This window comes from Globicephala melas, chromosome 18 (assembly GCF_963455315.2).
Source record: "Globicephala melas chromosome 18, mGloMel1.2, whole genome shotgun sequence".
NCBI classification, from domain to species: domain Eukaryota; kingdom Metazoa; phylum Chordata; class Mammalia; order Artiodactyla; family Delphinidae; genus Globicephala; species Globicephala melas.
Genome location: NC_083331.1, coordinates 11,923,509 through 11,939,532, shown reverse-complemented (window position 1 = coordinate 11,939,532; position 16,024 = coordinate 11,923,509). Strand labels below are relative to the sequence as shown.

The following is a 16,024-nucleotide window of genomic DNA, read 5'->3' as shown; positions in this document are numbered from 1 at the left end:
TAGGTCTAGGGTAAGCCCTGAACATTGGTCTTTTTAGCAGGCATTTCAATAGGTTCTATTACAGAGCACAATCTGGGAAAAAGAAAAAAACCAATTTAAGGAATTTATATCCCTCAGAGAAAGATGTGCAAGACAGCATGTCTTGCGACAAGAGTTGCTATAAAGTCTTTATCACCAACTTCCACCATTTCCCTGTGGTCAACTCTATGACAGCGGGAGTCTTGGTCCTTGACTCATCTGGAATCAAAATCAATGACACCTTATCTCAGTCTGTTTGGGCTGTTAAAAAAAAAATACTACAGACTGGGTGGTTTATAAGCAACAGAAATTTATTTGTCACAGTTCTGGAGGCTGAGAAGTCCGGGATTAAGACACCAGCAGATTCAGTGCTTGGTAAGGGCTCGCTTTCTGGTTCATAGACAACGCCTTCTTGCTGTGTCTTCACATGGTGGAAAGGGTAAGGGAGCTCTGGGGGATCTATTTTATAAGAACATTAATCCTATTCATGAGGGCTCAAACCTCATAACCTAAGCATCTCCCATGATACCATCACATCAGGCGTTGGGATTTTAATATGTGATTTTAATATGTGAATTTTAATATGTGATTTTAATATGTGAATTTGGGGGGGCACAAACATTCAGACCATAGCACCCCTATTTCTCTCTGCTTCTAATTTTTCCATCAGTGTACTCTCCTTTGTTTTCCACTACATCCAGACAACTTGGACCCTTCAAGGAAACCTCTTACCAGCACACATGCTCTGTCAATCAGATGGTTAGAGCACAGGAGATCCCGCTCCTAAAACGAACAAGACGGCCTGGTGGAGGGAGGCACAAGGGAGGGAAGATATCTAGTCTCACCTCAAATGTCCTCTGCAGGACTCTTGGTCAATTTGTAGAGAATCAATTTCTAGAAAGCCAATTTGCCGAAATTCAAATCCTTACTACGTCCTTATAAATATAAGCTTAAGGCATTTAAAGAAAGGTTCAATTAGCTAAAAACTAAGTCTGTAGAATCAATATGAGGTATTATGTTATAGGCATCACCAGATTCGTGTTCTCCCCAAAGATCAGAATGGTTAATTTGGAGACAGGTGTAGCCTCAAATCAGAGAAAAGCTACAGATTTTATTTATAAATCTAATAACAATGTTGTCCACTAGGGGGCGCTTGTCATTTAAGCATGCAGAACGGCGTGCTCATTCATTGTTGCAGTTGCTTTCACTAAGAGGTACAGCATATCTAGGAGTTGTGATTAATTGTATTCTCAGGGTTTTCTCTTGTAAGCATTCAATAGAGTGATTTTTTAAGCTTGTAGTTTTTATGTGCTCCTCAGTATAGTAATTGCGATTGTTTTAAAAAAAAATAAGTGGCTAATAGAGCTTCTTTTCCACTTGGTATAGATGAAAGGGACTTAAAAAAAATCTAAGTATATTTGATTTCAGGTATGTGAATAGTACCCTGAAATTTCTTATTCTTTCCGTGTTGTTTCAATCTCCTGTTGGAAGGTGACTTTTTACAAGCAAATTAAGACATAAATATAGGTGAAGTATGATACTGTTTGGAATGCTAAGATCTGTTTAGTTTCAAAAACAAAACAGAACAGCTTTTCCATGATAGTAAGAATTAATTTTGTGTGTGCGTGATTTGGGGTGGGCTGGGTAGTTTCTAGTGGTGTCTTCAATTTAGCTGTAGCTTTAGGATATCTTTTTAGGCTGCAGTTTTCTAGTACATCATGACTGATTATATAATCAGATAAAACCAGCTCCTTGGGAAGACCAAGAACTTTAAGTTGTGGGTCTTCTAATGAACTGGAAGTGATGGGATGAGAGACTATGTGCCTATGATGAAATCGTTTTTAAATACTAGTTTATTTTGAAGTAAGTAAAATAAAGAATCAAACTCTAGAATGAACCTTAAGGTTATTATATTATGGTTTTATAATTTTTAAAGGATTTCTGATGTGTATAATAATTTTATAATTGGAATCACAAATGTATTGCTTTTAATGGTCCAAGGTACTTAATGACTAATGTAGTTTTGCAAAATCCAAAATGTGTTCTCATTTTCTCTCTAGGCAATTTTTAAAATTATTTACTTACATAACACTTTACTTTTTAGAGCAGTTTTGGGTTCACAACAAAATTGGGAGGAAGGTATGGAGATTTCTCATATACCCTCTACCCCACACATGCATGGCCGTTCCCCTTATCGACATCACTCATCAAAATGAACCTAAATTGACCCATCATAATCACCCGAAGTCCATAGTTTACCCTAGGGTTTACTTTTGATGTTGTACATTCTATGCGTTTGGACAAACGTATTAACACATTTTGGAAGACCCTCAGTTGGAGGAATAGTCATTGACTTAGAGTTGAGGAAGAAACAGCAAAGTGCCTGCCGAGAGGAATATCAGTGAAATTAGAGCAGTCACTCTTCAGACCCACTTAGTGCCTTAGAACTTGGCAGCACCAGGTGCTGAAGAAGGTGGAGGTGAGGATGGAGCTGGAAACTGAGAGATTAATTGAACATATATACGTACATGGAGCAGTTAGTTACTGGGACCCCTCTGCCACCCCATGTGCCAGGATACTCTCCTTCAGTCAGTCGTCTATTTTCTGGAAAAAAATTAAGCTGCAGTAGCTTTGGACTTTGGGCCTTCAGGCACAGATGACGGTGAGAGTGAGATACAGGTCTAAAATAATATAATTAAATGAAAATATGTGATCTGGATAATGGAACTCTCAGCTCTCTCCAACTTGCCCTACTCCCAGAAAACCAGCAGCTAGGATTAACCCTCAAAGAGTAGGAGATTGGAGGATTCTTCATTTGAAAAACTGAAATGCCCTTAAGAAAAGCAGTCAGTCTGTCCACTCAGAGAATGCACCTCACAGACTTCCCAGAACAGGAAGGTTAACTGACTGAGGACCCTTGGTGTTGGGCTCGAAATCCATCCCTGCTTTTCATCAAGACCTCACCTCCCACAGGCTGTTCCAGGCCCATGATCAGGTGCAGTGGGGATACCAAGGCAGACCTATTCCTAGGAAATATGGGACCCCACTGTCAGTGACTTTGGCTTAAGGATTCCCTGCTGGCTTTGCCAGACTTTCCTTAGGCTGCATGCCTGCCTGGGATGCTTCCACTTCCAGGACCTTCTCTCCCTCTCCCCTTCACTGGGGGTCAGACTTGCATTACAGTTGACTACTTTCCCAGCCCTCTCCTGTTCCTTCCCTGTTTCCTTTCACACAGACATTTCTAATAATAGAATCTTTTCACATTTAACCCCATCTTGTTATCTGCTTCTCAGAAGACCACATCTACAACTAGAGGTACTGGGAGTGACATGAGAAAACAGGAGCTTAGATGGGATTTGGCACTGGCTCACTATGTAGCAGGCAGTAGGGGCTGTCCTGATTAGTAGATGTGGCACCAGTAGACCTGGCTCAGTGTGGCTGTTGAGTTGCTAAAGATTTCACTGATGGTGACCTTGGAAAATGTTCTCATGTAGGGAAATACTGTGGAAAAAGCCATGATGCAGGCATTTGGAAAATATGGGATTATTGCCCAATTGTATTGTCATCCTTCATAAGGATAATGAGAGGCTGAGAATAGTTAGCAAGCACTTAATATCTAAGAGTGAACAGCAGAGAGCCTTTGTGGTAGCTTCTAAAGAGGCCATCTGTACCAGTAGTGAAAGGGCAGCCACAATAGAACAGCGAGGCTGAAGACCCGATTGTGAGGGTTGCAGAGCTCCAGAGGCATTTGAATACCCAGTCCAAGCAGGCCTGTTATGTGAAGGGCAGGGCCCTGATGGGGATAACCAGGGATCCTAAAACTGTGACAGGACAGCTGGATGGATGCTCGTGATGATGTCAGCTCTACAACTCCACCTGGACCCTCTGGATGGGCAGAGGTGGCCCACCTCTAGCTCTAGTAAGGGCTAGAGCACTCACTGTCCTGGAAGGTGCTCGACAGGCCTCTCTCCAGCAAGGCAACCAGTTCCCCCCAGCCTCAGGAGCTGCCCCACCTCCAATCCTGGCTGCCAAGCCAATTCATGATGGTGCTGTTCAACAGCTATAATTAAAAGAAATTAAGAATGGAGGAGGAGAGGCTGAGGACAGTTAACCCAATAGAAGACATAGTTGTTTGCTCATTTCCCAGACCTGAACCAATTTTCAGATCCAGAAATCATAGACCAAAGAAGTGGCTGGGTTCCTAAAAGGAAGGACCCCACAGCATCAGTCCAAGTACATATCTTGACAATATCTCCAGTCTTCCCCTGAACAGACCTCTGACCACTTTTACAGGTGACTGTACACTGTGGGAAAGGAAATAACCAGACATTTCGAGGTCTGAGTTGACATTGATCCCCAGAATGGCAATCTGTGTTTGAAGTCCAAATCACACTGGACCCAATGTGCCCACGGACTCCCCTACTCCCACAGTGATAATTTTTCCAGTCCCTAAGTAATTGAAGTAGATATACTTGGCAGTTGAAGTTAACCCTCCATTGGGCCCTCATCTCTGAAGTAAAAGCTATCATGGTGCAGAAAACCTAATGGAAATGGGAGAAATTGTGCCTTCCCCACCCAGGGCCAAAATTGTAAAACAAGAACAATTTGTTATCCCAAGGAAGAGGGCCTAACATAGCTCTGTTTAATTTGCCAGTCTGACCCCTGTATAAACTAGGTGTATCTTGGAGAGAGACTGTAGGCTACTGCAGACTTAACCAATTAGTAGCACCAACTGTTTTGCCAGATGTGGTATCACTGCTAGAGCAGACTAACAAGTCTTCAACATAAGGGTATGCAGCCACTGATTTGGAGAATGACTCTTTCCATTCCAATTAGAAAAGAGGTTCAAGAAGTTTGTGACTTCTGGTTTCAGCTCCAATATGTATAGTGCTTGGGAGTCATCAATCATGTCATAACAGAAAAAGGTGGATAACCTGAAAATCAATGACTCTTCTTGACTCCTCAGAAATCTGAATTTGCAGGAAAAATTCCCCCCCCAAAATCTGTATGAATAGACAAATCCAGAGAGTCACCGAGATCTGCTTAACCTGGAACAGAAGATGCCGCAAACACAAACTGATAGGAACACTTATATGGTAAATGTGATGAATTACTGGAGGAAGAACAGGCAAATCCATTATTAAAGTTGGAGACGTAACACCTCCTGTCAGCAACTGATAAATCAAGAAGGCAGAAAAATCAATGAAGATATAGCTGAGCTGAACATCACTATCAATCAACTCAGTCTATTGACAGTTATAGAATATTCCATCCAACAACAGCAGGATACAGATTCTTCTCAAGCTTACGTGTAACATTCACCAATGTAAACCACGTTGGTGGTTTAATAGGCACCCTATTAGACTCTGAGCTTCATGCGGATAGGGCCTAGGTTTGTAATTCTCTCTGTGGTATCCCTACCACAATGCCTGACACACAGGAGGTGCTTGATGAAAATCTTTTAATAAATAAATGAATTGTAAAATTAGGAGACAAGACAAGGAATCCAGTCTGCATGGGAATAGCAGCAAGATATATTCTAACACAGAGAAAGCAGATTAAAAATGCTTAAACCTCAAGGGTTAAAACTGCAAATCCACACCAACAAGTAACAGAAATCATCCTTTTGTCATAGAAACTGCCACTCGATTAATATTCCTAAACCTCTGCTTTCATCATGTCACTTCTTTAATAACTTTCAATAGCTCCCAGTGTGTAGACTCCCGAAACTGGCATACACCAAGCCTTTGCTAACCAAGGCCTTCCCTAGTGATCTTACCTTGCCTCTTATTTATTGCTCAAATACTTTGCTTCAGCTCTTGAATTTATGTCTTTCCTATCTACATTTCTTGTATGAGCTTCTAGAGTTTTGGACCATATCTCCTTCAGTTTTGGACCATATCTCATTAATATAAAAATAATTTTATTCCAGTTGTTTATTTGTAAATTAATTCCTTTTAGAATTTGGAGTGCATTTTCCCATTGACTCAATATTAAAAATGATTAGATCCTATTGTACATCTCTAAAAATGTATTTAACAAATGATGTAAGTGAAGCATATTACTATGGAAGGCTAAGCTTGGAATCCTTGGAGAAAGGGTCTATGCAGCAAAATTTTGAACTATATCCATCACTCCCTGATTGTCCCTTCAAAAACTGTCATCCTTGAGCATCGGTTTATTTCATAAGGGTTTGATTTTTATAGCGAACTCAGTCGGCTTATCCTCTTGTATTTACAGGGCTTTCATTGATTTTCTTCTGGAGCAAGTTTGTATTTGGGGGAGGGGGATTGAAAACCATTCAGGACACCAGTGCATAATTTTTGAAGACAAATAATGCCTGCCTTAGAAACATCACTGATCATGTTTTAACAGGGATGCACATATGCATAGTGGAGAATTGTCACTTCCAAAGGATTTTTGTTTTATCACTGCTGTTATTTTTAGAGACTAGAAATTGTCCTGTTTCAGCTGACCTAATTATTCCTATTAATACAATTTTTACACTTCTAATAGTTATTAACAAGTATCTAAGAGAGAATAAGCAAATTTTTTCAAGAATGAGCTGTGTTTCAGGAGAAGGGTATGCGCTCTAAAATAGCTTGCAGTTTGCTCTGTGGAGATTTAAATCGGCAGCTTCCATTTTTATTTGAATGTGTCTTTTAATAAATTCGGTGACCTAGATCATGACCAACAGGAGTTGTGTAGAATTTGACTTGGCGATTTTAAAATCTAATATGAAAGAATATGGGAAATAATTGGAGTTACTGGAAAAGATCAGTTATTAGTTTAGGAACTAAAATTTTAAACCAAATCAGTGTAGTGCATTATTGCTCTGGCACTTGGCTGACCTTCTTCTCTACTCAGCTTCAGCTATCTGTGATGAGGGGTATTTGTGATGGATTGATGTCTTAGATTCCAGAACTGTCCTACTCTACAATATTTTCACAATTCCCCTCATTATCAACCTTATCGCCTGTTCTAACACTCTGCTTTTGTTACCCTGGTAACAATCTTATGAATACACATACAATAATTGTTAGTGTGTGTTGTCTTCGGAATCAGATTACCTGGATTCTAATTCCAGCTCTACCATTTATTAGCTCTGTGCCTTTGGGCAAGTTATTTAACCTCTAGCAGTTTTCTCAACAATAAAATGGAAATAAATATATTAGCCATCTCCATGGCTATAATAAGAATTAAATGAAATAATCTATGGAAAGCACTTAGCACATGGCATATTGCTAGGGTTCAATGAATATTGTAATTATTACTATTACTGAAAAGGTACATATTAAAGACTTCTGAAATCACAGACTGATACAGAGGAGAGGGAATTTGTCAATGAAGAAATTGGTGGTCATATTTATTGTTATTTAGAATGTGAGCACATGTAAAAATTTACTGTTTATACTTTCAGGAAGCCTTAAATACATTGCTTAAACAACTAGAGAAAGAAAAAAGGAGTCTTGAAAATCAAGTAAAAGACTGCACTGAGACTGGAACGAGAGTTAAAGGTTTGTTTTTATTCTATACTAAGACGTCCCTTTGGAACTGCCATGATTTTTAGTATGTTATCTACAAACCTACTATATAATTCTCACAATATACTTACAAAACTATTTTGTACATTACTTTAAAAAAGCATAGCGACATAAACTTAACTTAGCAGTAGTTTCGCTAGTATTGTAAATCTTCTCTGATGCTGGATTCTTTACTTCTGTATCTTTCACCTAGGGTTACCACAAGACCAGCCGTGAGCGCTGTACATACCTTGCCGAAAGGTCTCAGGTAACTTTTGTTTTTTTTACTTCCAAGTTCTAAGAGTTTCCTCTTACTGTAAATTATGTTATTCACTTTTCTAGGTTTTTGATTGGTTTGGCTTGGTAGGGAAACAGCTGTTGGAATTATGGGAAACAAAGGTACCAAGTTTCTGTATATGGAGGGTGAAAAGGAAAACATATAACTTTAATAAAAAGGTAAAAATGAGTATAAGTTTCCCATATTAAGAGTGTATTTTGCATATTTGCTTCCTTAGTTGTTCTTTTAGTTTGATTTGTAATTGCTAGAATTCAAACAAATAAGTGGTTATCCCTCTGCTGTCATGAAACTTAAGGCATTTTACCTCATAGTTATGCATGGTGAAGTCTAAGATAGACCCAGCATTGCTATTGCTAGAAAGTGTATACTTATAAATGACAGGACAGGAAAGTGATCAGTGAATTATGAAAAACATTGCACATATTTTCCAGTTTTTCATTTGGTTTTTCATTTTATTTATGATGTTGGTATATAGAGTTTATTTTGATGTTGTCAGACCTATCTTTTATTTATGGCTTCTTATGTCATAGTTTAAAAGACTGTCTTCACCTCAGTGTTTCATAACATTCATCACATCTCTTTAGTACTTACATGGCTTAATATTTGACATTTAAATATCTAATGTTTATTAACTTTATTTTGGTATATGTTTTAAGTTTAGCATATAAATTCAATTTTCAGTGTGCATTATCCAAATGGAAGTGTCCAAAGAGCAATTGGATATATGAATCTCAGAAAAAAAAAAAAAAAGATCAGGATTGAAGATATGGATTTAGAACTTATTAGCACAGAGATGGTAAATGACACCATGTGAATGAATGAAATGCATCAGGGAGAATACACAGGGTGAAAAGAAGAGATAGTCTAAGATATAGCTCTGAAGAGTTTCAACAGCAATAGTCAAGGGAAGAAGAGCCAGAAAGAGGGCTGGAGTCGTCAGGACATAGCTACATGAGGCGAGGAGGTAGAGGACCTTGAGGGCTGAAAGGTAATCGGCTAATCACTGATCTGGAGTCTCCAGAGGTTCAATGAAAGGACTGAGAGGAAGGGAGTTAGCACTGGGGATTGGAGCCGACAAGGGGATGCATAGAACAACTTGAGAATGAGAGTCAGGGCAATAGGGGATAAAGGGAGGCTTGGACTTCTAGTGCTAATGAAGGTAAGCAGGAAATTGAGACAAAATAGCATCGCTCACAGTAGTCCCTTATCCAGAAAATGGACGATCACTTCAAACTTTATGGTTTTGGGTGCTTGGCTGGAAGCCCTGCTGCACTGGCACCCACATTCCTTTCCTCAGACCATGTTCTCTACTTGGAGTACATTGTTTCTCTTACACTCCAGTTCTGCCTCCTTCAAGGTGTAGCAAAATGCCACCTCCCTTATGAGGCCGTGATACGATGAAAGACCACAGACTCTGGAGTCACTGCAAATTTGGATTTAAATACCACATTTGTGCCTAACTGTGGTTCAATCTTTTGGGGCCTCAATTTCTTTCTTCCTCTGTAGAAGGGAAGCAGTGGTACTGTAGTTATCTTGCAGGGGATTTGTGAGGGTTTAGAGATATAATGTAAGTAAAGTGCTGAGTGAAATGCTTGGCACATAATTGGTTCTAATTCCAGTAAATGGTGAATATTATTTTCCTGTGTTTCTTTCCCGATCTCCCTAGCCCCTCTCTCTGTGACAGGGACTTGCCTTAGCCATCCTCCTTTAGCTTTGTTTATCTGAAAAAATCATTTGGGTGGAATAGTTCCTAGTTTGATTATACAGGATCACTGAACATACAATCAAAGCCTATTTTAACAGCTTCCCAGGAAGATGTTAATCCTGTTTCCCTGTGTAAATGTTAATAAGGATTTTCACTCTAGAGTGAATTGTTAATCTTTATAGTCAAAATGGTTCTGACCATGTGGATACTATGGTGACTGGAAAGGTCAATGAATGATTTGCAGTTCTTCCCATGCTGAATACATAAATAATTGATTCTTTAGTAGATAACTAGAGCTTTTTGCTGAGTCTGCTGTTTATATTTCTGCTGGCTTCACTGTTTTGACTGAAACTGAGTTTCCACATATCAGGATTCTTCTAAGTTACACCATGTATAAGACATTGCTTTTTAAGAATATACAAGCAATATAGCCAATATTTTATAATAACTATAAATGGAGTATAACCTTTAAAAATTGTCAATCTCTATATTATATGCCTGTAACTTACAGAATATTGTACATCAATTATATTTCAGTTTTTAAAAATGAAAGATTAAAAAAAGGATATACAGGCATACCTCAGAGATATTGCAGGTTTGATTCCAGACCACCACTATAAAACAAATATTACAGTAAAGCAAGTCACGGGAATTTTTTGGTTTCCAGTGCATATTAAATTTATGTTTACACTATACCGTAGTGCAAGAGCATTATGTCTAAAAAACAATATCCGTACCTTAATTTTAAAATACTTTATTGCTAAAAAAATGCTAACCGTCATCTGAGCCTCCAGCAGGTCAGAATCGTTTTGCTGGTGGAGGGTCTGCTCTCGACGTTGATGGCTGCTGATCGATCAGGGTGGTGGGTGCTGAAGGTGGGGCGGCTGTGACAGTTTCTTGAAATACGACCACAGTGAAGTTTGCCACAGGGATTGACGCTGCCTTTCACGAATGATTTCTCTGTGGAATGCAATGGTGTTTGATAACATTTTACCCACAGTAAAACCTCTTTCAAAATTGGACTCAATCCTCTCAGTCCCTGACACTGTTATCAACTAAATCTATGTACTATTCTAAATCCTTTGTTGTCATTTCAGCAGTCTTCACCAGGAGTAGATGCTATCTCAAGAAACCACTTCTCTTTGCTCATCTACATGAAGCAACTCCTTATCCGTGAAAGTTCTATCATGAGATTGTAGCAATTCAGTCACATGTTCAGGCTTCATTTCTAATTCTAGTTCTCTCATTACTTCCATCAGATGGAAGTTACTTCCTTTACTGAAGTCTTGAACCTGTCAAAGTCATGCACGAGGATTGGAATTAGCTTCTTCCAAACTCCTCTTAATGTTGATATTTTGACCTCTTCCCATGAATCATGAATGTTCTTAATGGTATCTAAATGGTGAATCCTTTCCGGAAGGTTTTCCATTTACCGAAATCCATGAAAGGAATCACTATGGCAGCCCATAGCCTTACGAAGTGCATTTCTTAAGTAGTAAGAGTTGAAAGTCAAAATAACTCCTTGATCCATAGGCTGCAGAATAGGGGTTGTGTTAGTAGACATGAAAACCAATTGTTGTCTATCTCCATTGGAGCTCTGAGGTGACCAGGTGCATTGTCAATGAGCAGTAATATTTTGAAAGGAATCTTTTCTCAGATTATATAATAATAATAATGGAAAAGTTTGAAACATTTTTCAAGAATTACCAAAATGTGACACAGAGACATGAAGTGAGCAAGTGCTATTGGAAAAATGGTGCAGATAGACTTGCTCAGTGTTGGGTTGCCACAAAACCTCGAATTTGTAGAAAAATTTCTACAGATTTATTTGCAAAGTGCAATAAAGCAAGGTGCAGTAAAGCAAGGTATGCCTGTACAGTGCACTGTATACTTCACAGTCAGGCAGAAAGACTGACTAGAACTTGTTGAAACACACAATAAACTTAACTTCTATTCCCACAAACAGAGAATTCTAGCAATGCATCTGAGAGTTGTTGAATATAATGCTTTGGTTTCCAGATAAGGCACCTGAGGCAGCTCTGTTTGATTGTAAGGCAATTCTAATTTTTAGGCTTGTTAAAGCATCAACTCCTTATTTTTCTTCCTTGAAACTTCTGTTCCTTCTTCTTTTTCTTTGAGACTTCCTTAAAACCCATCGCTTTTAATTCCATCCTCTGAAGGGGAAGTCTACACTCTTTCTATACGACAGCTTTTCAAAGATTTGAAAACAGCTCTCCATCTTCTCATAGCTTTTTTTACCCCCTAAGCTAAAATATTAAGTTACATTAGCCATTCCTCATGACATAGGTTCTAGACTATCCAGCTGTTTCGTTGCCTTTTTCGACAACTCTATCTTGTTATTGTTCATTTGAAAATAGAGCTCCCAGGTTTAAATGTAGACTTGAGATATAATCTCAACAGCATAGCTGTTAGTCTTGTCCTCACCATACTCATTTTTCTTCTCTGCTCTCTGAGCAATCATTCTGAAATACAGGTGAAGAACACTTCAGTGTATAAAATTTCAGTGACTTTGCATTGTCCAAAGGATCTCAGCAAAGCTTCTCAGTGTGTTTTACAAGGTCCTGTCTGACATGCAGGGCCTGCCTCTCCAGCTATGTCCTTACTTACGCCCTGTACTGCAGCCAGACCAATGATATATGTGATTCCTGTGTTTATCATCTGCTTTATACCTTGACGCCTGTGCTGCTCCCTCTGTCTGGAATGTCCTTTCCCTAGTTCTTAATTGGCTACTATTCCATGTGGATCCCCCTAAAGCCAGAATTAGTTGCATCGGTTGTATGCTTACAAAGCACCTATGCAAACCTCTGCTAAGGCAGCTAATTGTACAATCTATTTATTTTGCTGTTTCCCCAATAGATTGTAAGAACCACAATTTGTCCTTGTACCCCAGTGCCTAATGTAGTGGTGGCACATAGAAGATGCTCAATAACATCTGCTGAGTGAATAAATGAATGAATTCCATCTTCTGGTCCAAAGTTGTCACTTTTAGAAAATTAGTTAATATTTTTGCTTCACAAAGCAAAGAGTTCCTCAGGTGTGAAATCCAACTGCCTTCCCTTTTGCCTTCAAATGTATGAACATCTTTATCCATCTTTCCCGTTCCTCCTTCTGCCTTAAAGTAAAAGGATCCCATACTTCTTCCAAAGTCTATCTGCTGCCTCTAGGACTCATTTCCTAATTATTTTCTCATATTTCCAATCTGTCTTCCACTGACTGTGGTGTGTCCTTTGTCTGCAGCATGCTCATCTCTTCCACCAAAATACAGCAAAAACAAACTTCTATTTTGCCATATCCTCATAAAACTACTACCTTAGCTTTCTTTTTCTCAGCTAAACTTCATGATAGAGTGGATACACTCACTGCCTTTGCTATTCACTCCTCGACCTCTTTCAGCTGCCTTCTGCCCCCACCACTGAGTTCTGACACAGTTTATCTCTTAATAGCCAAATACAATACAATGACTCCTTATCAAGCCTCCTGGTAGCAGACGTGTCTGAGGCATTTCATACTGCTAACTGTGCTCACTTTTTAAAACTATCACCCACCCCCCTTGACTTCCATGCCAGTATATTTTCCTGGGTTTTCCTGTTGTTTAAATGGTGGCCCTATCTTTAGTGATTCTCCTATCCCTTAAAAGTTGCTTTTCCAAGTGTATATCACCGACTCTCTTACCTCTCTGTGTGCTCTTAACAAATGATCTCATTTACTCATGGCTTCAGTTACCATCTCCAAGGTCATCAGCCTCAATTTTTCCTGAATTGCAGATTATATTTACACCACCCACAAGGTGTGTCCACTTTTGTATCCTGGAGGAATTTAAAAATAGACAATAAATGAAAATCTGATCTTGTCTTTCCATTTCAAGATACCTACAGCTCCTATTGTCTTATCAACCCTAACGGCAGAGTACATATATTATTTATATTTAGTGTCTGTAAAAACTTTTAATGGTCTTTACCAAATGGATGATATGATTTTCATAATTTACTCTATATTTATTTAAAAAATTGCATGGACTATGGGGTTCAGATAGAGGGGTTTCCAGAATCTTTAGAAGCCTGATAATACTGGAGAAGCCCAGAATTTCCCATTATTCTTCAGCTTCTCTTAGTCATGCTACAAAAGGACCTGGCTAGGAAAGAGTTAATTGGGAATTGACCATTCCTCTTATCTCTGAAAGCAATCATGAAATAAGAGGATAAATGCTCAACTATTTGTATTTCAGTTCTCTGGCTCCTACCAAGTTTTAAAAGGCAACAGATGAGACGCAAGAGGGAGGAGATATGGGGATAGATGTATATGTATAGCTGATTCACTTTGTTATACAGCAGAAACTAACACAACAATGTAAAGCAATTATACTCCAATAAAGATGTTAAAAAAAAAACAATAAGGCGTCCCTGGGGTATTGATAATGTACTACTTCTTAATCTGGATGCTACTTGCATGGAAGTGTTGAGTTTATGAAAATTTAACAAGCTATACATTTATTATATGTGTACTTTTGTGTTTGTAGACTATACTTCAATTAAATTCTTTTTAATCCCTTTAAAAACTAAATAAATAAAAGGCAACAGATGGATCAACTGCCTAGAATGAAAGAGAATCTAGTGAAAACTTAAGTCTAACTATATATTTCCTTTCTAATTAATTATATTCACGTGTGAATGGTACTCACAAAACAGGTGTCCATTGTATGTTGAACGTCCAGATTTTATAGCAACAATGTAAAATAGCAGATGATAAGAGAACTTAAAGAAGTTTGTTCTCTCCATTCACTATTTATATATATTTTGTAAGTTCCAGGAATGCTTTTTGTCCTCAAACATGATAAGATCTTGGTTTCCAAGCTAGAATAATACTGTTCCCAAGTAGAGCATACAACTACACCATTAACAACGATATAAATCCAATTAAATTATCAGCCTTAACCTTTGTAGTGAGGAAATATGGACACTGAAATAAATGTAGATGCCAGTACAGTTTAAACTGTGTTTCCCTATGTGAACAAAAACAATTAAGAATGAATAAAGAACAGAGGAATATTTTATGAGTTTAGGAGGTTATATCTACATATGGATTTTCCTGGTCCTGTACTAAGTACAGAAGAATTACTCAGGCAATCCTTGTCTTTTATAACCTTACCTCACATAGGGAAGATTTTCATATATAACTTAACAATATAAAAATTGTAAATGAAGATATAAATTAGCTATAGATCAGAATCCTTTTCAAATACAGGCATTCTAGATGCATGCAATATAGCAAGTTTCTTTGGTGAAAATTCATGGGAAAGCAACATTTTGTTCGATATTTGGCTAGATTGATAAGTATTCTTCCTTGAGTAGTCATAAATACTTTAAATTATAATTCATTATCTTTGTACATTTTCATCAGTGGAAATACAGTGTAGTTAAAACATTAAAGTAAATTCTGGAAAAGGACTTCCCTCTGGAAACTACTATACTTCTGTGTTGGGAGGGCCCCAAGACCACTCCCGTGCATGATTCGCTAGAACAACTCACAGGACTCAGCATCTATGTGCCCACGCAGCCAAGATTTATTACTGCAAAAGGGTACAAAGCAAAATCATCAAAGGAAAAGGGTGTATGAGGTGAAGTTTGGAGGAAACCAGGCACAAGTGTCTAAAAGTCCCCTAGTGGAATCATATAGGAAAAGACTTAGTTCCTCCAGCAATGAGTTGTGACAACATGTAAAGTTTTGTATTCCAGGGACCCTCATTAGATACTTAGTGCCCATGCATTTGCTGGCCATTTGTATATTATCTTTGGAGAAATATCTGTTCAAGTCCTTTGCACATTTTTCAATTACTGATAAGTTGTTTGTCTTAATTTTGTTGTGTTGTAAGAGTCCTTTATATATTCTGGTTACTAGACCTTATCAGATATATGATTTGCAAATAATTTCTCCAACTTTGGAGTTTTTTTCCTTTCTTGATGATGTTCTTTGAAGACTGAAAGTTTTGATGATGATGAAGTCCAATTGATATTGGCTTCCTAGGATCACTTTAGTGGTTGCTTGTGCTTTAGGTATCATATCTAAGAAATCATTGCCTAATTCAAGAACATAAGGATTTATACAGGTTTCCTTCCAAGAGTTTGATAATTTTAGCTCCTTTTTGATCCACTTTGAGTTAATTTTTATATATGGTGTGAAATAAGGGTCCAATTTCAGTCTTTTGCATGTGTCTATTCAGTTGTCCTAACACCATTTGCTGAAAAGACTATTCTTCCTCAGTTGAATTGCCTTGGCACCCTTTTAAAAAATTAACCATAAACATATGTTTATTTCTAGACTCTCAGTTCTATTCCATTGATCTATAAGTCTGTCCTTATGCCAGTACCATGCTGTCTTGATGACTCTAGCTTTTCAGAAAGTTTTGAAATCAGTGAGTCTGAGTCCTTCAAATTTATTCTTCTTTTTCAAGATTGTTTTGGT

The 16,024-nt window shown here is 38.0% G+C and overlaps 2 protein-coding genes across 5 annotated transcripts in view; both read left to right on the top strand.

Annotated features, from left to right (window-relative positions):
* SOHLH2 (spermatogenesis and oogenesis specific basic helix-loop-helix 2) overlaps nt 1–16,024 on the top strand; it is a 95,778-nt gene that overhangs the window by 24,741 nt on the left and 55,013 nt on the right. For all 4 annotated transcript variants that reach the window (XM_060287973.1, XM_060287974.1, XM_060287975.1 and 1 more), the window contains 2 exons: nt 7,439–7,535; nt 7,756–7,809. The gene's annotated coding sequence lies outside the window, so the exon portion shown is untranslated. The remainder of the gene's footprint in view (nt 1–7,438; nt 7,536–7,755; nt 7,810–16,024) is intronic.
* The window catches only part of CCDC169 (coiled-coil domain containing 169), a 45,001-nt gene that overhangs the window by 27,495 nt on the left and 1,482 nt on the right, over nt 1–16,024 (top strand). The window contains 6 exon segments of the mRNA XM_060288264.1: nt 7,439–7,503; nt 7,505–7,535; nt 7,756–7,809; nt 10,403–10,410; nt 10,645–10,655; nt 14,126–14,183. Coding sequence (XP_060144247.1) covers nt 7,439–7,503; nt 7,505–7,535; nt 7,756–7,809; nt 10,403–10,410; nt 10,645–10,655; nt 14,126–14,183 — 227 coding nt within the window.